General features: G+C 46.7%; 2 protein-coding genes across 4 annotated transcripts in view; both read left to right on the top strand.

Annotated features, from left to right (window-relative positions):
- BIN2 (bridging integrator 2) overlaps nt 1-7,045 on the top strand; it is a 29,584-nt gene extending 22,539 nt beyond the window's left edge. The window contains exons 10-13 of one of the 2 annotated variants that reach the window (XM_028125614.2): nt 1,349-2,066; nt 3,964-4,044; nt 5,515-5,589; nt 6,571-7,045. In XM_028125614.2, the coding sequence (XP_027981415.1) occupies nt 1,349-2,066; nt 3,964-4,044; nt 5,515-5,589; nt 6,571-6,600 (904 nt within the window). In that variant the 3' untranslated portion in view covers nt 6,601-7,045. Of the gene's footprint in view, nt 1-1,345; nt 2,067-3,963; nt 4,045-5,514; nt 5,590-6,570 lie in introns of both variants that reach the window. The other variant, XM_028125613.2, reaches the window with a different exon arrangement.
- A 95-nt stretch (nt 7,046-7,140) lies between these two features.
- Nucleotides 7,141-26,743, top strand: SMAGP (small cell adhesion glycoprotein). Of its 2 annotated transcripts, none has more exons than XM_028125625.2 (4): nt 7,141-11,915; nt 12,873-12,942; nt 25,220-25,300; nt 26,002-26,743. In XM_028125625.2, exons 1-4 carry the CDS (start codon nt 11,517-11,519, stop codon nt 26,178-26,180), a joined length of 729 nt encoding a protein of 242 aa, XP_027981426.2. In that variant the 5' UTR covers nt 7,141-11,516; the 3' UTR covers nt 26,181-26,743. The 2 variants fall into 2 exon arrangements, with proteins under 2 accessions (XP_027981426.2, XP_087882194.1); XM_088026068.1 differs by lacking the exon at nt 7,141-11,915 and adding an exon at nt 12,033-12,136.
- The last annotated feature ends 336 nt before the right edge of the window (nt 26,744-27,079 follow it).

Here is a 27,079-nt window from a genome sequence, read left to right as displayed (position 1 = left end):
CCACGTTAATTGGTACCTGTCGAGTAAATACTTGTGGGTTGCTTAATCAGTTTGTGGACAGTACATAGGAGGCACTTGAGGAGGTGAGTAGAAGTCAAGCCGATGTGGGCTGTAGAAGCACTCAGCAGGGTATCCAGCCTGCTTGATGAATGTTAGAGTCAATTTCATTATTCGTGGTAATTGTGTTCTATAAACTCAGCAGGGTATCCAGCCTGCTTGATGAATGTTAGAGTCAATTTCATTATTCGTGGTAATTGTGTTCTATAAAGCCACGGTGAGCACGGGATTGGTGAATACTGAACCATTGCTGCTAGGGGAAACACAGAGTTAGGTTCCTGTGAGCCCCTGCTCCCAACGTTTTCATCAGCCCGTCAATACATAACCTCGTCTCATGTGTGTTTCTGTTTAAAGACACCTTATTTAATACATACTGCTGGGGCGCCTGCGTGGCTCAGTCGGTTAAGCATCCAACTCTTGATTTCAGCTCAGATCGTGAGCTCTGGTTTGTGGGATGGAGCCCCGCATCAGGCTCTGCACTCAGCATGCAGTCTGCTCGGGATTCTCCCTCTGCCTCTGCTTCTCCCCCTGCTTGTGCTCGCTCTCTAAATAAATAAACAAATAAATAAATAATACATATTGTTGATTCCTTCATATTGAACTTCCAGCCAACAGCACCGGAACTCATGCCGGATTGACGTTTCTCTAATGTGTTTTTTTCTCTGTAAGGCACATCACACTCTTCTGGCTCTAAGCACTTTAGTGCTATATATACTTGGAGGCCATTTTAAACAGCAAAATCACCAACAAAAAGCACAACAATGTGAAAAACATGGCCAAAAGGACACATTTGCAGTATAAGAGCTGAAACAAGACAGAGGATTGCCTTCTTAGACCTCAGCTGGGAAAGTGCCCATTAGGCGCTCATTTTTCAAAGCTCACACATGTCCGTGGCTGGCCGCAAAAGCAAAATGAGTATTAATTTTGGAGTTGTAAATAAATTTTAGGGAGTAGGTGAATTTGCAAATACAGAATCCTCAAGGATCAACTGTATATCACCCATGGAATCTTTTCCACAGAGAAAATATTTTGTCAGCGTTTTGCTGTGTTTCTTTCTCGTCTTGTTTTCTATATATGTTTTTACATAATTGAGATCGTGATATGGATAAAATTTTGTAGCCTCTTTTTCACCTTAGGAAGCATTATTGCAAAGTATACAGACTTTCTCATATTTTACATTGCTTTGTTCTGTTTTATTGTTATGTGCGTGCATCATTATTTATTTGGGGGTGTTTGGGTTGCTTCCAGTTTTTAGCTCTTCTGAATCTGAATGCTCTTACTTTTTCAGCAGCAGCAGACGCTCTTTGGTCATCTCTTCCCCAGTTTGCACGTCTGCGGTCTCTAGCCCCCTGACCTCACCTACCAGTCCCTCTGCGCTTTCTTTGAAGAATGACAGGGACTCCACCTCAGCAAGTGAAGAAGAGCTGGCATCTGATCTGGCCCAGGGAGAAGAGGATTCCAAGATTAAAGAGCCCTTAAAAGACAAGGAAAGAGAGGAGGAAGAGTCTGAAGCAAGCTCCTCTGAGGAAGAAGAGCCTCTCCCAGCTTGCAATGGCCCCGCCCAGGCCCAGCCCTCTCCCGCCATTGAGGGCAGCAGGTCCCAGGAGAAAGTTCTCCCTTGCTCGCCATCTCCATCGCCAGGCAGTGCTCTTATCCCTTCAGAGCAGCCCTCTTCTCTCCCAGAAGTAGTCCTCCGAACCCGCACCTCAAGTGAAGGATCTGAACAACCAAAGAAGAGAGCCTCTATCCAGAGGACCTCAGCACCTCCGAATAGGCCTCCTCCACCCAGAGCCACTCCCAGCCCCAGGCACTCCTCAGGGAACATACCCTCCAGCCCTCTAGCCTCTGAGCAGGGTTCACCTACCAGTCCCAGGGCCTCCTTAGAGGTTTCTCCTGACCCACAGCCACCAGAGAAGCCAGTAAGAACTTCTGAGGCCAGAGAAAAGGAAAACATCAACAATCTGAACCCAGAAGAACTTTGTACTTCCCCTACCTTGATGATGTCTGAGGTGAGATTGGATCTGGTTGAGTCTTTTTTTTTTAAGATTTTATTTATTTGAGAGAGAAAGAGAGCATGAGAGGGGGAGGGTCAGAGGGAGAAGCAGACTACCCACTGAGTGGGGAGCTCGATGTGAGGCTCGATCCCAGGACTCCAGGATCATAACCTGAGCCCAAGGCAGACACTTAACCGACTGAGCCACCCAGGCGCCGCCAGGTTGATTCTTTATTCCCTTTTAAAACCTCCATGTAGATCATCTTTACTATAGTAAGCTTGCCCCAGTTGATAAGCTCTTATGTCATTAGATTACAGTTTTAAGGATATTCTTGGACACCTTTTTTGATTCTGGGGATTGTTTCACATATTCATAGCAACTAACTCAGTGACCTGTACTCTTAGGGTAGTTGACTTCTGCAAAGGACTATAATCTTATTATTATTATGAGCAGATTCTTGCTAATTTCTTTCTTTTGCTCCAAGTTCTGGGAGTTCCCAATATAAAGAATCTACAACTGGCATCCTGAGCTTTACCTTCTTTAGTGGGGGATGGGGAGGAGGGTCTCATTTCAGTTTGTCATACTTACGGCTATGGTAAGCAAAATGGCATCTGCAAATTTCCGAGATCTGTCTACTTTGATGAGAGAGCCATAGAAGAAGGAACTCACAGGGGAGAGTAAAGCAAAAGGGATAGTCTTTTGAAAGGTGAGGATATGGATGAGAAAAGGATTGTGTTAAAATAGAGACCGAGAGCCCGTGGAGAGCACCCAGTTCCCTAAAGGATCTGGAAATCAAGTCACATTCTATTCAAATTACATGGAAAGGCTTAATCATATAGGAGAGAGGTTTGACTTGTCCTATGAGATTCCTGAGGGCAGAACTATGTGTAAAGACTTTTTTTCCCCCAAGTACATTTTGGATCAATATAAGAGGAACTTGAAGCAATTAGCTCTGTTTAAAAAGATAATATGGAAACACAATTTGAAATACAGGGGAAAGGGGGCACAGGGACGTCCAAAAACAAAAATAGGGTAGGCCACCTTGAGAAATAGTCCTCTTTCCTTGCTGTTGAAAGCTAAGGATATATAATCACCTGTCAGGTGCATTGTAGAGAAGATTATGGTGAGACATCTAACTAGATGGCACCAAGATTCATTCATTCATTCATTCATTCATTCATTCATTCATTCATTCCCTACTTACTGAGCCCCTGCTATGTGCTGGGCACTTTTTTAGGAGGTGGGATATGACAGTGAACAAAACACAAAACTCTCTGCCTTCCTGCATCTTACATTCTAGTGGGTGGGGGGGGGGGGAGGAATGAGGGAGATAGGCAAGAAACAGTAAGTAAAATGACAATTTAGCGATGATAAGAGATAGAAAAATTAAGTAGGGGAAGGTACAGGGAGTGAAGGCTAAATTGCAGGGAGTTTTTTGTTTTTGTTTTCATTTTTTTTTTAAAACATTTTATTTATTTATTTGACAGAGAGCACAAGCAGGGGGAGTGGCAGACAGAGGGAGAAGGAGAAGCAGGCTCCCCACCGAGCAAGGAGCCCAATGCGGGACTTGATCCCAGGACCCTGGGATCGTGACCTGAGCCAAAGGCAGATGCTTAACCGACTGAGCCACCCAGGCACCCACTAAATTGCAGTTTTAAACAGAGTGGTTAGAGGAGACATTTGAGCAGTGAAGGAGGCCATGCAGATATCTGGGAGTCTGAGACTTCTGGTGCCCCTCCTTTCACACCACCCAATTCACACCACTGAAGCCTGACCAGGCTACATCGAGGGCCTCCTGTTCTCTGGACATGGGTCCCGTGGGTACCAGGTAGCATGGACAAAGGGTCCAGGGGTGGCATCCAGGGTGTGAAGGTGTGGAACTCTCTCCTCTGTTGTCCACTTTGATCCACAGGTCTTTTCAGAGTCTGACCCGGCAAAGAAGATCGAGGACAAGGAAGAGAATAGTAAGCTCACCTCTGCTGACTCCCCTGAGGTACTGACATCTAAGTCGTCAACATTATTATGCTCTCCGTCTTGATTCACATGAGGTGCAGAAGGTCCTAACGGAGCAAGATAGGAAACTTTTTCCCTTTGTTGGCTTCTAGGCTGAGGAAGCTCTACTGATGGAGAGAAATGTGCAGGGTGTGTAGACAGTGAATAAGCACAGGGTAAATGTGAGATTTTGAGTAGGTAAAGTGTAGCCACTTTTCACTTCCCTGCACTAAAAAGAGCAATTCAACAGCATGGAAAAATCAAAATTAATTTATATTTGACTTTGTGATATATTATATGATTTTAGTATGGGGTCAACAAAAGAGTGAATAAAACAGGTTTGCCTCTTGGGCATCATCTTATTGTAGGGGAGATGGTAGGGGCCAAGATACTGTCTATTTTTGAGAAACAGTCTAGTAACACTGTCCTCCTTGGGAAAGAGATACAGGGTACAACCTCCTACCCCCTGAAGCCACCTCCTTAAATATACATATATTGGAGATTTATAGTGTTTTCTTACTCCCAGCCTCTCCTCTGGGATTGCTTGGTCATCAGCTAAGGAGACATATTTTTCCTTCCGCATTAAGCAGCTAGAGCATCTCAGATCCTAGCCTATCAGAGTCATCAATCTCCTGAGGCCTATGTCCTGCGAGATCTGTTCACTTCCCTTACTACAGATGCACCATAAGTCATACTTTCCCTCAAGCAGAATTATGGACATATCACATATAAAAATGGGTAAATAAAAAGAAAACTGTGAGCAAATCTGTTCTTGCTCAGCATTTGAGTCACCTGAGAGAATGAAGGTTCTCTGAAAGAAAGTAACTTTCTGGGAGATGGTATTACCTTTGGGGCAGTTCATAGCCTGGAATTTGAGGAGGAAATAAGAAGGAAAATCCCTTAAAGGAGAAAGCACCTCAGAGTACCAAGGTCTTCTTCCCCTGGCTTAGCAGTTCCTAGGCAGGGCTTTCCAAACTTTGGGTACCCATCTAAGAACCCAGAACTTTTCCCAAAGAAACCGTCATGCCACTTGCCTTTCCTAACCACCATAGCTTAGGATCATCTCAGTGTGAGAGCTGCAGTGCATTCCCGAGGAGGGTTAGTCTAAAAGTGGTAGGTAGTGATTTTAAGGCCTATATTTATAGTCTCACAGACTCCCACATAGATTTATATACAGATGCATGTCACACAGATCACACGGTGTCTGATCATGGAAACAATGGGAGTCCAAAGACCTGGTTTCCTGTCCCAGCAGGTCATTTGATCCTTTGAATCTCGGTCTCTTGATCTGTGACAGAGAATGACAGTAAAGCCTTCCCTGATGCTCTCAGGCCATAGTAAAACAACATTGTATGTCTGCCCTTTGTATTGTCTATGACCCTCGTAAAGTGTAAGGCACAGAAGACCCTTCGAAGCTGAGAGACTCGGGAGGTTGAGCCACTTCTCACTGGCAGAACTCTTCTCTTTGCAGAGCCAAGATCTTCAGCTTCACGTCTCTGCAGTTCCAGAAGAGAGCAATGTCATGGCAACCGTGCCTCAAGAAGAGGTAAGGAGGCCAGATAACACAGAGAATGGGGTGAGTGGTAAGACTCACACTGGGGGTGGACAGAGGTTTGGCTACAGTCTGGAAACCTCACCATGGGCTACCAGGGGAACCCGGCAGTGAACAACATCCTCAGGGCAAAGTCAAGCAGGCGGGAGCCAGAGGAACCAAGAGTGACCTGGGACTTTGTGGTTTCTGTGCCCATTTCCCAGCACTTGGCCTTGAACCTTTTACCTCTCACCATAGCCTTATCTCCTAAATATATTTTTTTTAAGATTTTATGTATTTATTTGATAGAGAGCACAAGCAGGGAGAGTGGCAGGCAGAGGGAGAGGGAGAAGCAGTCTCCCTGCCGAGCAGGGAGCCCAATGTGGGGCTTGATCCCAGGACCATGGGACCCCCTAAATATTTTTATCTGAACTTATTTCAAAAAGTAGTTAAGTGGGGCACCTGGGTGGCTCAGTCGGTTAAGTGTCTGACTCTCGATTTCGGCTCAGGTCATGATCTCAGGTTCATGAGATCAAGCCCCACATGGGGCTTCTCACTGGGCATGGAACCTGCTTAAGAGTCTCTCTCTCTCCCTCTCCCCCAGCCCCTCCCCTCCCCCACTAACACACACACACACACACACACACACACACACACACACTCTCTCTCTCTCTCAAAAAAAAAAAAAAGTTAAGATATATAAAAGGCACACTAAAAGGTAAACACACACACACAAAATATACACAGAAGTAAATTAGTAACAGTGACCTAAAATGGAGCTAGGCAAGTACAAAAACACATTCTATAAAATAAAACTGTGGAGGATGGACCACAAAGTTGGTTCCACACTTCCTAATATCCAAGAAGAAGAGGCAAACCTGGTCAGTTCACCCAGTTCATGATGCCCATTCCTTAAGAGAGAAACAAGTCCCCCCCCCCGCCGCCAGTTGGTGGGAGGGCAGATCAGCATCTAACCCAATCCTGTTTACTTTCCAGGTATCTACAGTTCAAACTGACTACCTATGAAGGGAAACTGTCAAGACCTCCACACACACCTCCCCAGGCAAGGTCCTCAGCTAGAGGGTATATAGGTCAGAGGGACTTAAGATCTAGCATTCATTTTTAGGTTCTCCAACCACATGAACGCTGGTGGTCTCTAAAGATCTAGCATTAATGGAGGCTGAGGAGCAGACTTAGGGGAGGGAGGGCAGCAGGCTTAGGAGAAGAAACTATTAGATCCCGGGAATATTTAATTCAGGCTTTAGCATTGTTAGAATAAAAAGACTTTATATATTAAGTAAAGTGGGCCAAAAATGACTATAAAAAGCATAAGCATCTGTAGACAGAGACACGTCCACATAGAGACTCATTACCACACATATTCAGAGAACAGTGAACCGCTCATTTTGCAAGACTTAGAGGCAAAAGAACAGGTTTTCAGGTTGTTAAATAAAGTATTACTCTGACTGTGTTATGGATTGTTTTTTTGACACAAAGAGTTACAGCCCAGCACTGTGTTCTCCACTTAGGTAAGGTTATTGATTCTACCTCACGTTCAGAAAGCTTTAGTCACATCCTTGACCCCCAGCCCCAGTCGGAATGACGCCAGGGGCCCCAGGCTCCTTTCCTCAATCCAGATGCTCTATGGCATGCCCCTCACCCCCACTTTCAGCTAACAAGCAAATACCCTGGGAAAGGGGTTACATTTTAGAGCTGTAGCTAGTGTTTACAGTCTGCTACTTGGTGTAACTGAGTATCTGAGCAGGAGGGAAGGAGAAATGGAACTCCCAAGTGGAGGGAAAGGATACAAAGTACAATAATAGAATGGAAATGGTGAGGAATTTAGAGTCCGGAATCCTGTATTCGAGTCCTATCATTTACTTCAGTGAAAACATTAAAAACACACTTTGAAGTTCTGCCACCCTAATAAACACACACATGCAGATGTTCCTCCATTTTTGCTTCTGTTTCTGGGGTTATGGACAATGTCGCAATTCATGCAGTCATTCAGCAAGCATTTATTAGCACCTGCTCTGCACCAAGCACCCTACTAGGTGCTAGAGAAATAATGAGGAAAAAAAGTGAGAACTTTATGGAGACAGACTATTGAGCAGGGAGCAGAATGGGCAGGATTTAGGAATGTGTTAGAAGAGGAGACATGACCGAAGTTACAGTGAATTAACTCTGGGTTAGGCTTGAGAGACTAGGCTTTGGTGGTGCCATTCTCCTAAATGGTGGTAACAGGAGAACAGGCATCACTGCGTGTGGCTTCTCTGCTCGCAAACAACAAACTGCCCCGATGAAGCAATAAAGAATATGTTGTGAGGACATTAGGCAGCTCATAGAACTGGAAGAACAGGAGAGGACAAGAACCACCCCAGGTTGTCTGTCACAGGAATGTGTTGGACGGCCCTGTAAGCAAGACTCCGCTTCCATTACCTTCTGCCTCTGTCCTTTCCAGATCCAGATCCCCGGAGAAAGAATGAGACTGGCCCAGTTTATGGAGAGGCATGGTAGTGTCTACAGTGACAGGTAGACCAGTGGCGGTGGGAGGGGGTGCGCAAGGAAACTTATTTTATTTTATTTTTTTAAAAGATTTTATTTATTTGAGAGAGAATGAGAGAGCGAGCGAGCACATGAGAGGGGATAGGGTCAGAGGGAGAAGCAGACTCCCCGCTGAGCAGGGAGCCCGATGCGGGACTCGATCCCGGGACTCCAGGATCATGACCTGAGCTGAAGGCAGTCGCTTAACCAACTGAGCCACCCAGGCGCCCCACAAAGAAACTTTTAGAGAAATGGAAATATAATGCTGTGGCGATTGTTTAGTGAGTACATACATGTGTCAAAACTGATCACATTATATACTTTCTGTGTAGTTTATTGGTTGTCCCGTACAAACATTGGAAACAAGGAGCTTGAGAACTTCCAGGACTTTCCAGTAGATGTGTCCATTAGGGAGCTGGAAATAAATGTTTGTATTTAGGAGTCATTCTTCTAAGATCTAATCCTGCTACTTTTACTTAAAAGCCTTCAAAAGATTTCTACTGCTGAAATGGAGAAGAGGTTGCATGCCCCCCCATGAAAGCCCTACTGCCTATATTTTAATACCTTTCCCATAAGGCATCCCATTCCCTTGGCACTCAGAGTCATGGCTAGGAGTGATAGTCCAGGGGTATCGGCAGGGTGGGGGAAATGTCCAAGGCCTTCCGTGACCTGCTTGGAATCACCTCTCCCACATTCATCCAGCAAAATCCAATTCAAGCCTTTTCTTTGCAAGGCTTCCCCTCCTAGGAAAGGAGTGTGCCAGCAAGGACTTCTAGGGACTTACAGTCTGATGTGGGGAGACACGCACCCAAAGTAACTGCTATGGCAGAGGCACAACAAAAGTGGAGACCTTTACTAAATTGTGAGATTGCCACTTCATGTGCATATGGCCCTAAATAAGGTTCCAGCAAGGCAGGGGAAGGGGCCGGTATGCTGGACCTAACTAATAATTTTGCTTATTTAGGATAGATAGTCTTGGCTAGGAACCAAGTTGTTGACCCCTGATTTACAAAATGGTAAAGCTGGGGCTCCTTGGTGGCGCAGTCAGTTAAGCATCTGCCTTCGGCTCAGATCATGATCCCAAGGTCCTTGGAATCCAGCCCCACATCACATCCGCATCCGGCTCCCTGCTCAGTGGGGAATCTGCTTCTCCCTCTGCTCCTCCTCCTGATTGTGTTCTCTCTTTCTCTCTTAAGTAAATAAATAAAATCTTTTTTAAATAATGGTAAAGTTGTCCAGGGGAAAGGCTAGGATTTAGAAGACTGCCATCCTGGCAGCAGCACAGGAAGGGGCTAGAAGCCAGTAAATTGGGCAGAGATGAGTATCTCTTATTCCCTGCCCTGAGGCCCCTGCGGTCTGTTGACAAAAGGAAGGCTGCTCCAGTTTCTGAAGTTTAGCATTCAATCCTTGGAGAACACTGCTACATCACCACCAGTGAGGCCCCATTCATCATTTATCTGGATGCAGCTCTATATAAAATTAATTGCAAGAACATCACCCAATCCCTGCCTTCCAGCAATCTGAAGGACAATATTGACAGGCTAGGTGAGGTATCTAGAGAACACTGGAAACATGACACAGGCAGGATGTACAAGATACACCAAAGAACAGCATACACACACTGCTTACAGTATTGCTATTTTACGCTAGATTAGGTGCTGAGCACATGCATATTGGATCTTATTTTTCTGCATATTTACACTTTTTAAATGAATGGTATGTGCCTACAGGGATAAAATCATGTACCAGCAAATCTTTTAAGGTTACATTTTAAAGAGAAAAAAGTTACTTGTGAGTGATTAACCATGAAATTGTGAAAGTAACATGACATTTCAGTAGAGTCATTTGGGCTGCATGGCCTCTAAGAGTCTGCAATGGGGGGCGCCTGGTGGCTCAGTCCTTAAGCGTCTGCCTTCGGCTCAGGTCATGATCCCAGGGTCCTGGGATCGAGCCCCACATCGGGCTCCCTGCTCAGCAGGAAGCGTGCCTCTCCCTCTCCCACTCCCCCTGCTTGGGTTCCCTCTCTTGCTGTCAAATAAATAAAATCTTTAAAAAAAAAAAAAAAAGTCTGCGGTGGGTGGGGACAATTGTTAGTACGTAATGGAATATGCTATGGGGGAGATTAACCAGATAACAAAAAAATCTCAACCTTTCCTGGAATTCATGATCAACTTGTCAGTAAATGCAAGCAATTATCCACCTTCAGAATTTAACCCTTAGGATTTGAATTTCCTTTTCTGTTGGATATTCTTTTATCTGAGAACTAACCAGGCTGACATTTTTCTTAACTTACATACATCTTGCCTACGTGTTACTTTCTCTGCTTTTCTTGGTTGGATTGGTAGTTTTCCCACATATGGGCTTTCTTCTTCCTCATTGATAACTACTGTGCCTTTAAAAATATATTTAAATAAAATGCATTTCATCAACTTACTCTGTTTTTTCCTCTGGTTTTTACCAACCAAATAATATCTTTAGCAATGAAAGCAACCACCCTTGCTTATTTTATGTTTTCGCTTTTTTCCTCACACTATGCCTCTATTCTGAGATTTTTCTGTCAGTCTTTACTCCCCAAATGAACATGCACCAGACCTATCAGTCTATGTAAATACTGATTTCCAAAACTAGAGAACTCCTCACAGGAATAAGCAAGCAAGGAAATCTGTATCACTGGCAGAATAACCTGTCCTAACCCTAAATAGGAAGAGAGTCCTAACCGTAAATAGGAAGCCAAGATAAAAATAGCTAGCATTTACTGAGCACTTACTATGTGCCAGGTAAGGTTCTAATGCTTTAGATGTATTAACTCATTCTCTCCCCCCAGTAACTTCCTGAGACAGGTATGGCCCTAGATAGAGAAATGAAACCCAAGTCGCTTGTCTAAGATCACACAGCAGAGCGCATTCCAGAGCCTGTGTTTATAGTATTACAACCTTGGTCACTGAGTTCATTAATTTGGGAACATTCCCTGCCACAGAGAAGTGAGTCAAGATGGCTAAAGTATGGCATCGATGAACAGTTAAGTTGAGGTGCTCACCATGTGCTAAACGTGTGGCTATGGTATGGCTTCACTTCAGGGACGAGGGAACAGATTTTAGAGACGTTAAGTAATTCGCCCAGAGCGACACAGCTAACAAGCGGCGGGGCTGGGACTGTTTGAATCCAAAGTCCACGACGCTCTTAACCTCTATACTAAACGGCCTCAGAAGAACGTCAGACGAGGAGGATCCGGATGGGGCACCGGTCCCCTCCCCACCAGTGCTCCCAGCTTCCCGGCCGCGCTGCGCCTGAGTTAGCTTACACTCCAAGATTCTGGACACCGAGCTTATTTACGTAAATGATAGGCAAACGCAAGTAAATGTAACTTTCCACATCTGCTGGAAATTCAAATTACGTCGATGGGGGGCAAGCGGACAGATCCCAGTTATCCCAGTTCCGATCCCACGCCGTCTGGAGCCTCGGGCCGAAGGAGGAAGCGGCTCCGGGTGGAGAGTAAAGTGACAGTCGGACAAGGAAAAGCAGCCTTTCCTCCCGGGGGAGCAGAGGCGGCCGGGCAGGCAGAGGGAACCTGCAGAGGGCGGTTTCTCTCCTCTTTTCCTGTCCCACCCAGTCGGCCGGTCCCTCCACCCCCACTGCCGGCCGGCCTCCGCCGCTCGCTCCGCGCGTCCGTCCGCGGCTTCCTCCCGCTCTGTGTCCCTCGGCGGCTCTCCGCGAACCTCCGCCGTTCCCGCCCCCGGCGAGTTCAAAAGGACGCGCGGAGTGGCGCCCGGGCCCTCCCCCGGCCGCCCGTCCGACTGGTAGGTTGAGCACGCGGAGGAGGGCATCGGGGGAGGGCGAGGCCGGGCGAGCCCGGGGGCCGCACGTACACCGCAGTCGCCTCGGCCGCCGGAGCGACGCGAGCCCAGGGCGGCCGGAGCCTCTCCCGTCGCGGCCGCTCGGAGCGGGCTGCTCGGACGGACGGCCGCGCGCGCCGCGGGCTGCCCCGGCAGCCGTGTGCCGCCCCGGCAGCCGTGTGCCGGTAACGCGGGAGGGCCGGGGCGGGAGGCGGGGCCGAGACCGGTCGCCGGGTCGTCGCCGCGCGAGCCTCGACGTCCGCGCGGGGCGCCGAGTCCCGGGCCGGGCCAAGTGGGGTCGGCGCTACCGGCCGGCCGGTGGGGTTCGGCAGGCAGGGGAGGGCTGGGGGGGAAGCGGGCCCGCGCGGGACAGCGGCTGGTCGGGGACAGGCCTGAAGGGGACTGAGGCCCCTCACCTCCACGTTCAAGTGTCTGGCTCCCGGCCCCCAGGCCCCGGCCCTGCCCTGCCCCCACGCGGGCACCGGAGCTGTCGCGTCCTGCCCTCCCGGCCCTCTCCTGACCCCTAGTGGACGGTTGCGCGCAGACTCGCGGCTCGGGGAAGAGCGGGGTACCTGTGCCTGCAGCTTGGTGAAACTGGGTCCGCTGTTAATTTGCATAGCTTCGCCTAACTTTCTCAGGCCGGGAGAAATCCCTTAGGTAAATGTGGTGGCCAGGTGAAAGGATCTCGGGGTAGTACAGTCAAAGGCAACCCACACCAAGTACCAGAGGTCTCGGCTCTGCTCTTGGCACCTGCAGCCTGAAGAGATACTCAGGGAAACCAAAAGGGAAGGGTTTAGGACTAGCCCCATGGGGGAAGGAATCCGGGAAAACCCGGCCCTTTCAAAGGCTTTCCTGGGACTTCGGCGTCTCCAGCCCCAGTAGGGGCCCACCTCACGCCTGTCTTTGTCCCTCTTCATACAGATCTGCCTCTCCCTGGTGCCCAATCCTCTTGCTGCAATGACTAGCCTGCTAACCACGCCTTCTCCAGGAGGTAGGTGAAGGCCTTTCCCGATACGAATGGTAGAGACTTGTTAATATTCCCCCACCTCCAGCCCAGGCCTGGAATTCCCTGAGCCTCAGCCCAGATGCAGTGACCCTCCTACTTCCCTGTGCCGGCCTCACACCGGAAAAGGTCCTGGGAAGCTGCGGAGGGCAACCAAAATGCTTGCTTTGGTGCAGTTTGAATCTGAAATCACATGGACCTGGGCCAGTTCCCAGTGCTACCACTTAAAGCTTTGTGACCTTCAGTGAGTGATCCATTCTCTAAGCTCCAGTTTTCTCATTTGTAAAAGGGGGAAATGGTACCTATCTTATGAGCTTATTCATGAAGATTAATGAGATAACCCATATAAAACACCTAGCACGGTGCCTCATATCTAGTAAGCACTCAGTAACATTGGTTATTATTATTAACGGGTGCTTGTTAGAGACCCACCTTTTCCTGGAAAGGAATTCTGCCTGCTTTTTAATTCCACTCCTCTGATGATACACTCCAGCATCAAAATCCATTGGTTCCTGGAGCTATCTATGCTCAGGCAGGGATCCACCTCATCACACTGAGAAAGAATTCCCGCCTTTTGTTTAGTAACCAAGCTGAGCCAGACAAACCATCAGATAGTCACTGATGGTTTTCGTTGTGTACGGTAGGGTAAGGGAGGAACCAAACCTTGGTTGGTCTATGTACCTCTGTTTTCAGGTACACGGCCTCATTCGTCATTCATTAGGACACACATTATCTACTATACTGATGTGAAAACGAGTGACAACCCCAGGGAAGTTGAAGACACTGTCCTCTGTGACCATGAAGCACATAATTCGGAATGTCCATTATCCAGGGAGAGACAAGAGGGAGAAGTGGATCGAAGTCTAGATTGGTCAGCAAAGGCTTCATGAGTGGGGAATGGAACGGGAGGGAGCACTTAACCTTGAAGAATGGATGTGGTTTGTACAGACCAAGAAGGGTGCAGTGGCTGTTCCAGATCAAGTTAGTGCCATGCGTTGAGACCACAGATTGCATCTTTCCCAGAAGGTGTTCTGGAGGAAAAGGCAGAGGACCTCTAGAATAAACCTACCCGTAGGGAAAAGAGGTGATGCTTTGGCAGCTAAGTGAGAAGTTAGGACTTGGGCAAATTTTCCCTTTTTTTTTTTTTAATTTGTGGTAAAATATACATAATATGTTATTATTTTAACCATGTTTTGGTAGTTTGGCGGCATGAAGTATTGATTAACATTCATGCTGTTGTTCAGTCGTCATTACCGTCCATCTCCAGAACTGTATCATCTTCCCAAACTGAAACTGTATCGATTAAACAGTAGCTCCCCATTCCCCCTCCCTCCGGCTCCTAATGACCAGCATTTTACTTTCTATCTGTGTAAATTTGACTAGGTACCTCATATAAGTGGAATCATACAATATTTGTCATTTTTTTTAAAAGATTTTATTTATTTGACAGAGAGACACAGCGAGAGCAGGAACACAAGCAGGGGGAGTGGGAGAGGGAGAAGCAGGCTTCCCGCAGAGCAGGGAGCCCGATGCGGGGCTCGATCCCAGGACCCTGGGACCATGACCTGAGCCGAAGGCAGACGCTTAATGACTGAGCCACCCAGGTGCCCCCAGTACTTGTCATTTTGTATCTGGCTTTTTCACTTAGCATCTCAAGTCCGTCCATGTTGTAGCATGTGTCAGAATGTCCTTCTTTTTAAGGCTGGATAATATACATGCGTCATTATATATACATGTACTATATCATTTTGTTTATCCATTCATCCATCAAGAGATTACTTCCACCCTTTGGCTATCGTGAACAAGGCTGCTAGGGATATGGGTATACAAATTTCTTCTCGAGTACCTGCTTTCAGTTCTTTCAGGTATATACCCAGAAGTGGAATTGCTGGATCACGTGGTAATTCTGCTTAATTTTTTGAGGAACTGCCACACTGTTTTCCACAGCGGCTGCACCGTGTTGTATCCCACCAGCAGTGCGCAGGGTTCTGATTTCTCCACACCTCACCAACACTTGTTCTTTTCTTTCTTTCTTTTTTTTTTATAGTAGCATTCCTAGTGGGTGTGAAGTGCTATCTCTTTGTGGTTTTGATTTACATTTCCCTAATGATTAGTGATATTGAGCATCTTTTCATGTGCCATCTGCATATCTTTTTTTTTTTTAATATCTCCTTTAGAGAAATCTCTATTCAAGTCCTTACCCATTTTTTAATTGGCTTGTTTTGTTGTTGTTGTTTCTCATCTTGCTTATTCCTTATCCCAGCCTCGTGAGCAGGTTTTATTCTCATTTTACAGAAGCAAAAACTGAGGTTCGGGGTAATTAAGAAATTTTCAGAGGTTAAATTCTCCCAAGGTCATGTGGCTAATAAAGGCCGAGGCAGGATTTTGTGCCCAGTACTGATTTACTCCAAAGCCTGTGTCCTCTCTGTCACGGTACACCGCTCTCAGAGTCTCACTGCACCCCACTGGCCCAAGCCCAGGAAAGAGAAGGAAAGAGAAAGGAAGTAGAATTCCAGGGCGGGTTCCCATGGAAAGGAGAATTGAGGGAACCGCCCTTTGTTGGGCAGGTCTAGAGCAAATGAAGTAGGTTGGCAGACTCAGGTGGCAAAGGATGTGATGCCTCAGTGATAAGAGATTTAGCCTGAAAACAATGGCCACAAAGAAGCCAACAGGTATCTGGGTTAACAACAACCAAAAAAAGGGTACATAAGCAAAGTAGATCTTGAGGTTCATTTGCAATTGGTTAGGATTTGAGTGGAGCCTCAAATCTTGTTGTGTTCCTCTACCCCAAGCCCCCTACCTGAGAGAAAAATGGTGTTACAGTACTTCCAAGCCTGAGGAGAGGGAAGGAAGGGAGTAAAATTACCATTCCTTTGTTTGGACAGGAAGACAGGAGAGAAATGGTGTCGGAGCAGGAGATAATGGGGGGGAGAGCTGTGAGCCATTCACCCCCTTTTACACCAGGCTTCCTGAACTTAAGTTTACTTTGTTGTTGTTTATTTTTTCGTTAAAAAGCTATTACATGCCCCTCAAGGAATAGCCTTCTAGACCTTTTATGTATATGCAGACATATATATGTGTATGTGTGTGTTTATAGTTCCATTTTAATTTACTTTTTTTCAAACACGTAATCTTCTACACATTACTGCCCTAGCAATTTGCTTTTTTCATCTCACCATATATCCCTTGCCAGTAATTACAGATCCACGTCATTCCTTTTGACAACTGTATAGTGTTTCCAGACTGAATGGCCTGTAATTTACTTAATCATTCCTCTGCTGATGGACATTCAGATATGTGTCACTCTTGCAAACAGTACTATAGTGAACACCCTTTCCATTCTGCAGTAAAATTCAGGGAACCAAACCCAGTGGACACGTCAACTAAAATGGTTAGCTGAGGCAGAGCAGAGATGTTTCCAGAACGTGGAGAGTTGATAGTGCGTGGTGGAAAAATACCTTGGAATGAGGAGATAGATTTGAAGCCCAGCTCAGCCAGCAGCTCAGTGACCCTGGGCTGGTTGATGCAATTTGCTGAGCTTGTACATAATGATAATACCAACCCTGCTCACATCATGACTGTGAAGTAGAGATAAAATAATGTATGTTTCATAAACTGTAAATAACAAATACAGATTACAGCTCTGTTTTCTTTTTTTTCTTTTTAATTTTAAGTAGGCTCCACGCCCAGCATGGGGCTTGAACTCACGACTTTTAGACCCTTAGATTAAGAGTCACATACATGCTCTACCAAATGAGCCAGCCAGGCGCCCCCATAGATTACAGTTCTGGCACTTGAAACCTGAAGACCCTAGCTCCTTAGCACCTAGCTGTTTCACTTAGTCTGAAACAGCTCTTTTACGCAGAGTGGAGTTCAAAAATTTGATTTTTTTAAAATATTTTATTTATTTATTTGACAGAGAGACAGCGAGAGAGGGAACACAAGCAGGGGGAGTGGGAGAGGGAGAAGCAGGCTTCCCACGGAGCAGGGAGACCGATGTGGGACTCGATCCCAGGACTCTGGGATCATGACCTGAGCTGAAGGCAGACACACCCAATGACTGAGTCACCCAGGCGCCCTTGATTTTTTTTTTTTAAGTAAACATTTTATTTTGGAGTAATTTTAGATTTACAGAAAAGTTGCAAAAAATAATATAGAAAGTTCCCATATACCCTCCAGCCAGTTTTCCCTAATGTCAGTATCTTATATGACCATGGCATGTTGTGAAAACCAAGAAATTAACATTGGTATAATACTGATAACTAAACTACAGCCTTTGCTGAGATTTCACCTGTTCAAAAATTTGATTTTAAAGAGAATTCTGATAGAACACTTTCAATTTATAAAAATTCCAAAATTAAGGCTGAGAAAAGTCCTCAGGGTCAGCTAGTCAAACCACCCATTCTGTGCTAGAATTCTCTCTCCAGTACCCCATGAAGCATCTGGCCAGTTTTGCTCTTCCTTCTCTGGGAGAGACCTCTCTGTCCCATTAGTTTCTGCCAGTGGTCCTCTTGCACAGGTCATCCCTTGACATATTTGAAGGTAGCATTCAAGTTCTAGGCTCTCCCTAAGTTTCCTTGTTGGGCTTTCTCTTACCAGCTTTCCTTATCTGATACAGTTTCCAAGCCATTCACTTTGTTGGCTGCTCACCACACAAAACTGTCATACCCAGATTCAGCAGTCTAAGAGTGGCACAAAGTAGGGCCGCACTGTTGTCTCCATTAAAGAGCCCCATTATATTAATGGTGCCTAGAAAAACAGCAAGTTTTAGATTTTTTAAGATTATAGAAGAACAGGGCGCCTAGGTGGCTCAGTCGTTAAGTGTCTGCCTTCGGCTCAGGTTGTGATCCCAGCGTCCTGGGATCGAACCCCACATCAGGCTCCCTGCTCAGTGGGAAGCCTGCTTCTCCCTCTCCCACTCCCCCTGCTTGTGTCCCTACTCTCGCTGTGTCTATCTCTGTCAAATAAATAAATAAAATCTTTAAAAAAAAAAGATTATAAAAGAACAGTTGACCCTTGAAAACATGGGGACTGGGGGCGCTAGTCCCCCCACACAGTCAAAAATCCATGTATAACTTTTGACTCTCACAAAACTTAACTACTAATAGCCTACTGTTGACCGAAAGCCTTACCAGTAGCCGTCAGTTAACACATATTTTATATGGTATACGTACTACATACTGTATTCTTGCAATAAAGGAAGCTAGAGAAAAGAAAATGTTAAGATCATCAGAGAAAAATGCATTTACAGTACTGTGCTGTACTTATGGGGGGAAATCCACTTTGTATGTGGGTCCATGCAGTTCAAACCCATGTTGTCCAAGAGTCAACTGCATTTATCATCGTAAGAAATTTGGGAGATAAAGGAAAGCATATAGAAAAAAAGAAAAGCCATCCAAAATTCTGCAACCTAGCTGTCACTCTTGTTGCCATTTGAGGGTATTATCCTTCCAAGACCCGTGGCTTTTGGGTGATCTCACTGTAAGTCTTTTTTTATATGTGCTGCTGCCAAGCCATAGCATCTCCATTCTTTCTTCGTCAGTAGTTGAACAAGACTGAGGAATCTCAAATTCTCATCTTGTTCAGTTTGGCCCATTTCTCCAGTCACTTGAAATCTCTCTGTTTATCAACTTATTAGCTGCCCCTCTTGTTTGGAGACTTGCACAAATTTGCCACACCTCTCCTGGGCCTGCAGGAGTCTGCGTTTACGCAAAGGGCACGAAGCACTTCCACACGCAGCTTATGCAGAAGGCACAAGCGGGCCACCAAAACAAAAGATCTTGCAAAGAATTTAAGATCTTGCAAAGAATTTAATATGCAGTGTATTAGAAAAGTCAAGCAAAAAAGCCAGAGTTATTACCATCAGGGACAAATGATACTGAACTTTCTTATGCCTGTCTTGCGATGTAGTATTTTTATTTTGAATTACAGGAAGACCTCAGATTTGGTCCTGGCATGGTTTGACATAACAGTATCAGTTCAAAAAGAACTAAGGTCAAATCCCAGTGGAAGAACTTGTGGTTAGACTTGGACCACTTCATTCCTTGATGGTCAATTTCTACTCCACTTAGTCCTGATAGCCAGGCTGTATTACTCCGCAGGATATTATAAAGTCTTTTAAAACATATTTATTTATTTATTGTGGAGAGAGAGAAAGAAAGTAAGCATAAGCAGGGGGAGCAGCAGAGGGAGAGGGAGAGAAGCAGACTCCCTGCTGAGCAGGGAGCCTGATGCGAGGCTCCATTCCAGGACCCTGAGATCATGATCTCAGGCGAAACCAAGAGTCAGACGCTTAACTGACTGAGCCACCCAGGCACCCCTATTATAAACAGCCTTATCCGGGTCCTGTGATAAGACACTATTTACTCCTACGGCACCTTCGGCTCTCCCATCCTCACTCTCAATAGATGACCTTGCATTCTGTTTTCTTGAGCAAATTAATGTCCTCAGAAAGAACTGCCCAAGGCCCCCACCGCCCCCATCTCTCCACCACCTGCCTCTGTGCCCACGTGCATGTCAGTAGCATGCACTCTGCTCTGTCTGCAGCCAGCCCCTCTTTCTGGGCACTGGACCCCATCCCTCCAAGGACGCGGTTGCAGCCACTGACCTCCCTCATGCATCCCCAGCAGTTCCCTCTCTTCCGACTTACGCCTATCCTTCCTATTTGTACATAAACATGCTGTCGTTTCTCCCATCCATGAAAAAACAAACAAAAAATTTGAGCTCCCTTCCTCCTCCAGCGTCAGGAGGAACTCCCATTTCTCTGCTCACATTTACAGAAAAAAGAGTTTATCTATATTCTGCCTCCAGTTCCTCTTCTCCCTCTTTTTTTTCTTGAATCCAGTGTCAGCCAGGGCCTTACACACAGCACGTCACCAGAGCGTCTCTTGTCTGGGTCATTCATGAGCCCTGCATAGCGAAACCCAGTAGTCCTTGTACTTGATCTCTTTGGCTGCTACATCTCAGTCTTCTTTGTTCTTTCCTTTCTGAGCTCAGCCCTTGGGCCTCTTTATCGGTACTTATTCCCTTGGTGAGCTCACCTATTTTTCGGGGGCTGAAATATGCTGACATTTTAAATCTCCAGTCCAGACCTCTTCCCAAAATTCCAGTCTTAACAGCCGCCCTTGGGTATCTAATAAGCAGTCATGTCCAAAATTGAACTCGGATCTTCCCTTCCAAATCTGTTCCTCCTGCAGGCTTCCCAGCTCAGGTGACACCATGCCTTCCTTCCCTCCAGTCACTCAAGCCCAAAACCTTGGTGTCATCCTTGACTCCACCCCATACCCCATCAGTCTTGGTGTCGAATGTATCCAGAATCCTACCACTGTTTCACTGGGCTACACTGGGCTTCCTCACAACGTGGTGGGCTCAGTGTTTCAAAAGCATGGTCTTTGGAATTTCAGGCCCTACCCCAGGCCCCCTGAATCATTTTAACAAGATCCCTAGGGGATTCCTATGCACAACAGAGGTTGAGAAGCACTGCTTTGGAATATAGATCCAGTCTCTGCCCCAAAACCTCTATGAGGTTCTCATTTCAGTCACTGAAAAAGCCAAATCCCTTCCATGGCCTGCAGCACCCATAGTATACAGGCCCCTCGATTTCATCTCCTCTTGCTTCTCCCTTGCTCTGTTCAGTGACCTCTGTGCTGTGCCTTAAGCATGCCAAGCATGCAACAGCCCCAGTGCTTTTCTTTCTTTTTTTTTTTTAAGATTTTATTTATTTGACAGAGAGAGACAGCGAGAGAGGGAACACAAGCAGGGGGAGTGGGAGAGGGAGAAGCAGGCTTCCCGCGGAGCAGGGAGCTCGATGCGGGGCTCGATCTCAGGACCCTGGGATCATGACCTGAGCCAAAGGCAGATACTCAATGACTGAGCCACCCAGACGCCCCCCCCCCCCCGCCCCAGTGCTTTTCAATACTGTGGATAGCCCTATCTCGTACTTGCTGTTTCCTCTGCCCAGATCTCGGCCGGGCTGCCTTTCTTACCTTCTAGAGGTCTTTACTCAAGTCACCTCATCAGGGAGACTCCCTGACTACCGCTATCTACAATGCCAGCCCCCTACCCCACTTCCTGCTCTTTTTTTTTTTAAGATTTTATTTATTTATTTGAGAGAGAGCACAAGGAGGTGAGGGTCAGAGGGAGAAGCAGACTCCCCACTGAGCAGGAGCCCGATGCGGGGCTCCATCCCAGGACCCTGGGATCATGACCTGAGCCGAAGGCAGGTGCTTAACTGACTGAGCCACCCAGGCGCCCATCCTGCTCTTTTTTCCTACATAGCACTAATCAGTATGTAATACAGTATATCTTTTTCTTATTTTATTTATTGTCCATCTTCTCAGAATGTAAACTGTATGAAAAGTTTTTTAATTACAGTAAAATTATACATAACATAAAACTTACAATATTTAAGTATACCATTAAGTATATTCACACCCAAACTGAACTCTCTACCCATTAAACAACAACTCCTATCCCAGGGCCTCTGGCTGGCTCATTTGGTAAAACATGCAGCTCTTGATCTCCGGATTTTAAGTTCAAGCCCCACATTGGGTGGAGAGATTACTTAAAAATAAAATCTTAAAAAAAAAAAAAAAGTAGTAACAGCTACCCATCCCCTCTCCCCCCAGTTCCTGACAACCACTATTCTACTTCCTGTCCCTATGAATCTGGCTATTCTCGGTACCTCATCTAAGTGGCATCCATTCTGTAGCCTATGTCAGAACTTCCTTTGTTATATTATTCAGCCTTAAAAACAAAGGAGATTCTGACACGTGCTACAAAATGGGTGAGCCTTTGTTCCTGAGGTGTGTGCTTCCTCCTTTTAGAAGTAGATGCCAGAGAGCCTTTGCTTCCAACAGAGACCATTTTCATCAGAAGCAAAAATCTGATGTAGGGTCCGCCTTCTTCATTACTCGGTTGTCTTCGTGTAGAGGTAAATTTCTTTGTATCTCCTTCATTTTGTACTTAACTGCTTCACCAGATGGCTTCCAACCAATAACTGCATCCAAGGAAGGCACTTCTATTGGAGTGTATGTCTCTTTTTTTTTTAATCTTTTTTTTTTTCTTTACTATTTTATGTATTTATTTGAGAGAGAGAGATAGCGAGAGAGAACGGGAGCGGGAGCGGGGGTGGGGCCAGAGGGGGAGAAGCAGGCTCCTGGCCAAGCAGGAAGCCCCACGCAGGACTCGATCCCAGGAGCCTGGGATCATGACCTGGGCTGAAGGCAGACGCTTAACCCACTGAGCCACCCAGGGACCCCGAACTGTATGTTCCTGCAGGTCTTTCTACATTGCCAAAATGTGCTCTTCAGTTGTAGCGAGCTTGCCTCTCAGCACCTCAAGCGTTAAAGTTAAGAAGGAGGTTGCCTGTGAGGCAAAATGGCTTCCCCGTTACACAGACGTCACGGCCCGCTCACCGGTTGCCCCTGAGCCAGTCCGCATTAAGGACGCACTCTGTGGCACGACAGCGTGTAGCGGATTGTGGTCGGCTGGTGTTTCTCCCGCCTTTACCCCTGTTTTTTAAACCCTTGAGCTTTCTGGAAAGCTTGTTTTGCTGCCCCGTGGTAATCTTTGGGAAAAAAGAAAAGGACATAGTAGGAAGGATTAGTATAAATACCTTGCTTGGGCTTTGGAGCGTGTAGTCCTGGATTCAGATCTTGGCTCCATGCACTGTTCCATCATGTGTGACATGAGCCATGCCATTTAACTCTCCCGGGGCCTCGGGGTCCACATTAGCAAATAAAAACACCTACTTTGAAGTGATTGATGTAAGGATTAAGGAGTATGTCTATAAAGCACCCAGCACGAAGCAGGGACTTAGTAAATGGCAGCTGCTATAATTGGGATCATTTGCAGAATTTCCCAAATAGCAGTCATCTTCCATCCTCTGGGAGTCATATGTATCTGCCCTCTGAACCCTCACTAAGATTGAGCTCCATGGTCCAGTCCCTGGTTGACTTCATCACCGCCCCTTTCTCAGCATCTATGACTGTACCTCCGGCACATGGTAGGGGCAAAGTAAATTGCTGTTGATTGATTGAATTGAATCTTCTTAATCTTTATACTTAAGCTCCCGTACATAAACTATTCTTCTCAGTGCTTTGTATAGCTTACGTTTTCTAATGTTTAAGGAAGGCAAGACTAAGAGCATCTGTACAGCATTCTAGATCAATGGTGGGAAGATGAAGTGCAGCCGTGGGAGGTTTGGGGGAGGAAAGTGTGCGTGGTGAGGGGCAGCAGTCTGAGGCAGGAATCAGGAGGGTAAAGTTCAAGGCTTCTCTTTGATGGAAGTCACAGCGTAATCTCAGAAGTGACAGCCCATCACTTTTGCTGTACTCTCTTTGTGAGAAGCAAGCCCCTGGGTCCAGCCCACACACAGGGAGAGGGGCTTACACAGGGTGTAAATAAACACCAGGCAGCGGGGACCATCCCGAGCCACCTCACCAGCTGCCCACCACACCTCTGTTTTGCAGTTCAAGAAACTAAAGCTCCAAGAGGTTTAGTAACGTCCTTAAGGTCACCTAGTAGTATGTTGGGGCAAGGTTCGAACCGAGACTAGCTTTCCCTTTTAAGCACTAAGCACAGAAACAGCGTCACTACGTGATTGCTTCCTGCACTCTCATTCAGGCCTCATCGTTGCCCTGCAGGGTTGGTTAATGTCGCCCCCAGCGGCAGCAGGAGAGCAGGAGCGCGCAGGAGGGAATCAGGAGACGTAACCCTGGGGCCTGGCCTTGGGAGTGGGGGGTTGCTCTAGGCAGCCCACCCCTGCTTTCTCTGTTGCAGGACCAGGTTCATCAGGCCCCTTCTTGGCCTGTGTGAAAAGACCCCTCAACACCATTGGCCCCTTTCAGCACTGCTCCCAGGCTCCCAGTCCCCCCGCTGGTGACTACATAATCACTGGCCCTGGATGGAAACCTGAAGGCGGCAGGCATCGGAGGGGAGTCACGCTCCTGCACTGTGCTCAAGCTGCGCGGGCCCTTGTCCCTTTTACCTTGTAAACTCCTACCCCCTGCTTCAGTGGCCAGCTCACATCTCACTTCCTGGGAAGGCTGTGCCCTGCTGGAAGACTAGATCAAGGCCCTCTGTCCCGGGCTCTCCTGTGTGCCCGAGATCTCCTTTGTCTCGTGTATTGCGGTCATTAACCGTGAACCGTGGCATGGTAGAGGGTCAGCTCCATGAAGGCAGGCCATTTGCTTACCATTATATCCCCAGTGTGCCTGGCCCCCAATACCTGACGAAGGGTAGGCGGTTAATGAGTGCTGCTATTATTTATTGAATGAATATTGAATAATGTCTCCTGTGGGCGATGTCAGGGTCAGCCAGCCCCTTTTCCCCAGGATACCTCTGTCCTGCAGTAACCTTAACTCGGTGCCTTTTCAAATCCCTACACTAAAATGCTAACTAGGGACAGAAATAAAGGGCTCCCTGACGGCCCATGTAAATACTTTTTTTTAAAGATTTTATTTATTCACTTGAGACACAGAGATACAGAGAGAGAAAGAGAGCATGAGCAGGGAGAGAGGCAGAGGGAGAAGCAGGCTCCCCGCTGAGCCGGGAGCCCGATGTGGGTCCTGGGAACAAGTCCCACATCGGGCTCCCGGCTCAGCCGGAGGCCTGCTTCTCCCTCTCCCACTCCCCTGCTTGTGTTCCTGCTCTCGCTGTGTCTCTCTCTGTCAAATAAATAAATAAAATCTTTAAAAAAAAAAACCAAAAAACGAGTTTGTAAGAACATTAAAGAAATACCTCTGCCAATATAATGTAAATATATATACATGTATATACACTCATCATTTGATCTCATCTGTGTAAGAGTATGCATTCCTAATAATAGCTTATCCTTATTGAGTTACCTCCTACCTGTCACAACAACCCTAAAAAGCAGATGAAGACGCTAATGCACAGAGGGGTTAGGTAATTTTCTGAAGGTAACACAGCCAATAAAGGACAGAGCTCAGAACCTCATCAGTTAGGCTCCAAAGCCCATACTCTTTTTTTTTTTTTTAAAGATTTTGTTTATTTATTTGACAGAGGGAGTGAGAGAGCACAAGCAGGGGGAACAATTGAGGGAGAGGGAGAAGCAGGTTCCCCGCCAAGCAGGGAGCCCGATGCAGGGCTCGATCACAGGACCCTAGGACCATGACCTGAGCCGAAGGCAGACGCTTAACCATCTGAGCCACCCAGGTGCCCCTCCAAAGCCCATACTCTTAACCACTGTATGACAAAAGAATTCACCCCATTTCCTTTTTCACTTTTCTAAATTTTCTAGAAGAACTGGTGACCACCCCAATTCTTCAGGCCACTGAAGCCCTGTCCCCAGAAGCCGAGGCCAGCACAGCACTCATTGCAGGTAACAAAGGCCCTGAGCCAAATCCATTTTGAATTCAGGGGCTCTCTTGCTCCATAGACTGGCAACCCAGTGTAGTGATCGAGGATTTTCCCTATGCAGGAAAGCACCACAGATTGGAGACCAAATCCATTAATGGGCTCGTTTTGGCACGTAGGTTATCTTCTATGCACACACACAAGGCTATAAAAGACTTAGAGGCTTCACGCCCGAGACACTGCCAGTAAATGTGGGAAGCGGCCACAAATAGATGTAGGTGTGTATGGGCAGTACACTCCAGTGTGCGGGTGGGGATGGGAACATGTGTGGTTTTGTCAGATGCGTGAGGACGAGGGTGGGAGGGATCAGAGAAATCCCTGCAGGAGGCTGTGGATTTAAAAATGCCTTCCTGTTGGGATAAGCTATTTCCTGTTTCCCTCCTTCCTGTTTCTATCAGAACCATCAGGAACTGGTTGAGAGGGGGTGGTTTTGTTAGAAATCAAAAGCCATGTGTGTTTAGCTTAAGCCCCAGGATACTTCAGATTATCATGCACCGTGGAAGTGGGACTTGAGGGGGAATATGGATTTTGGAAGTGGACGCTGGTTAACTAGAACAGAAGGATCTTTATAAAAAGTGAGGGAATCGTTGAATTCGGGGGACCCCATGAATTACTGAGACATCCTCAATCCTGAACCATCTCTGCATTTTCCCTCTCCTTTCCAAGTTGTTATCACCGTGGTCTTCCTCACCCTGCTCTCAGTCGTGGTCTTGATCTTCTTTTACCTGTACAAGGACAAAGGCAGCTACGTCACCTACGAACCTGCAGAAGGCGAGCCCAGCGCCATCCTCCAAATGGAAAGTGACTCGGCCAAGGGCAGGGACAAGGAGGAATATTTCATCTAATGATTCCCGGGCCCCAAGGAGCTTCTCCAGGCTCCAGTGCTAACACACTATTTATTAGGTGAAAGTTTTATCTGAAACCAGTGAGAAGCATTGATTGATATGGGCAAACCTGAGCTCCTTCTAGGACACAGGCCCAAATGCCAACATCACTGATGCCAGGGACACAGAGAAAGCTGTTGATGACGTCTTTAGCGAGGCCTTTGTAGTCTAGCTGGTTTCGGTGGCTGCCCAACAAGGTGGAGCAACACCAGGCCACATGAGCCCGGTCATCTTCACTTTTTTCAAGGTCAAGGGGAAGGAGAGTTAGGGTCGCTGGCTACTCCTCTGTCCCCTACCTGGTCTGCTAGTGACAGCTGGAACAGAGATAGTGTCTGTAGAAGTTCTTCCCAGGTGCTGGATACCATGGTAAAAGGCCAAGAGGGGAGGGGCAGGAGATTATGGAGACCCCACCCCCTGATGAATGTGCTATATCTCCTAATCTGAGCCCTTCCTTTCCATATTCCCCAACAACCTTATACTGATGCTATTTTTATCACAATTAAAAATGTTCATTGACAGAGAAATCTGATTCTCGTGTGCAAGAAGTAACTACCTTTATATTCTGACTTATCCATACTGAAACTTTTTTGACATTTTCTTTTGCTTATTTAACTCGTTTGCATATGTTCTCTCCCAAACATAAAGAACCCTAGGGAAGTTTCAGAAGAAGTTCCCATTGGGCGCCTGGGTGGCTCAGTCCTAAGCGTCTGCCTTTTGGCTCAGGTCATGATCCCGGGATCCTGGGATCGAGTCCCGGATTGGGCTCCCTGCTCTGCGGGAGGCCTGCTTCTCCCTCTCCCACTCCCCCTGCTTGTGTTTCTGCTCTATGTCTCTGTCAAATAAATAAACAAAATCTTAAA

This window comes from Eumetopias jubatus, unplaced genomic scaffold (assembly GCF_037043125.1).
Source record: "Eumetopias jubatus isolate StellerSeaLion01/CBP00866 unplaced genomic scaffold, mEumJub1_p1.0 scaffold_8, whole genome shotgun sequence".
Classification (NCBI taxonomy): Eukaryota; Metazoa; Chordata; class Mammalia; order Carnivora; family Otariidae; genus Eumetopias; species Eumetopias jubatus.
Note: the sequence above shows the minus strand (reverse complement) of the source record. Positions and strands in the feature narration are given on the sequence as shown.

What these genes read in the sequence shown, in the direction of transcription:
- SMAGP (XM_028125625.2), top strand. Translation starts at nt 11,517, where the DNA reads ATGGGGGGCAAGCGGACAGATCCCAGTTATCCCAGTTCCGATCCCACG. An exon ending in CCCGGCCGCCCGTCCGACTG is followed by an intron (nt 11,916 to 12,872) that starts GTAGGTTGAGCA and finishes CTCTTCATACAG; the next exon opens with ATCTGCCTCTCCCTGGTGCC. An exon ending in CAGCACAGCACTCATTGCAG is followed by an intron (nt 25,301 to 26,001) that starts GTAACAAAGGCC and finishes CTCCTTTCCAAG; the next exon opens with TTGTTATCACCGTGGTCTTC.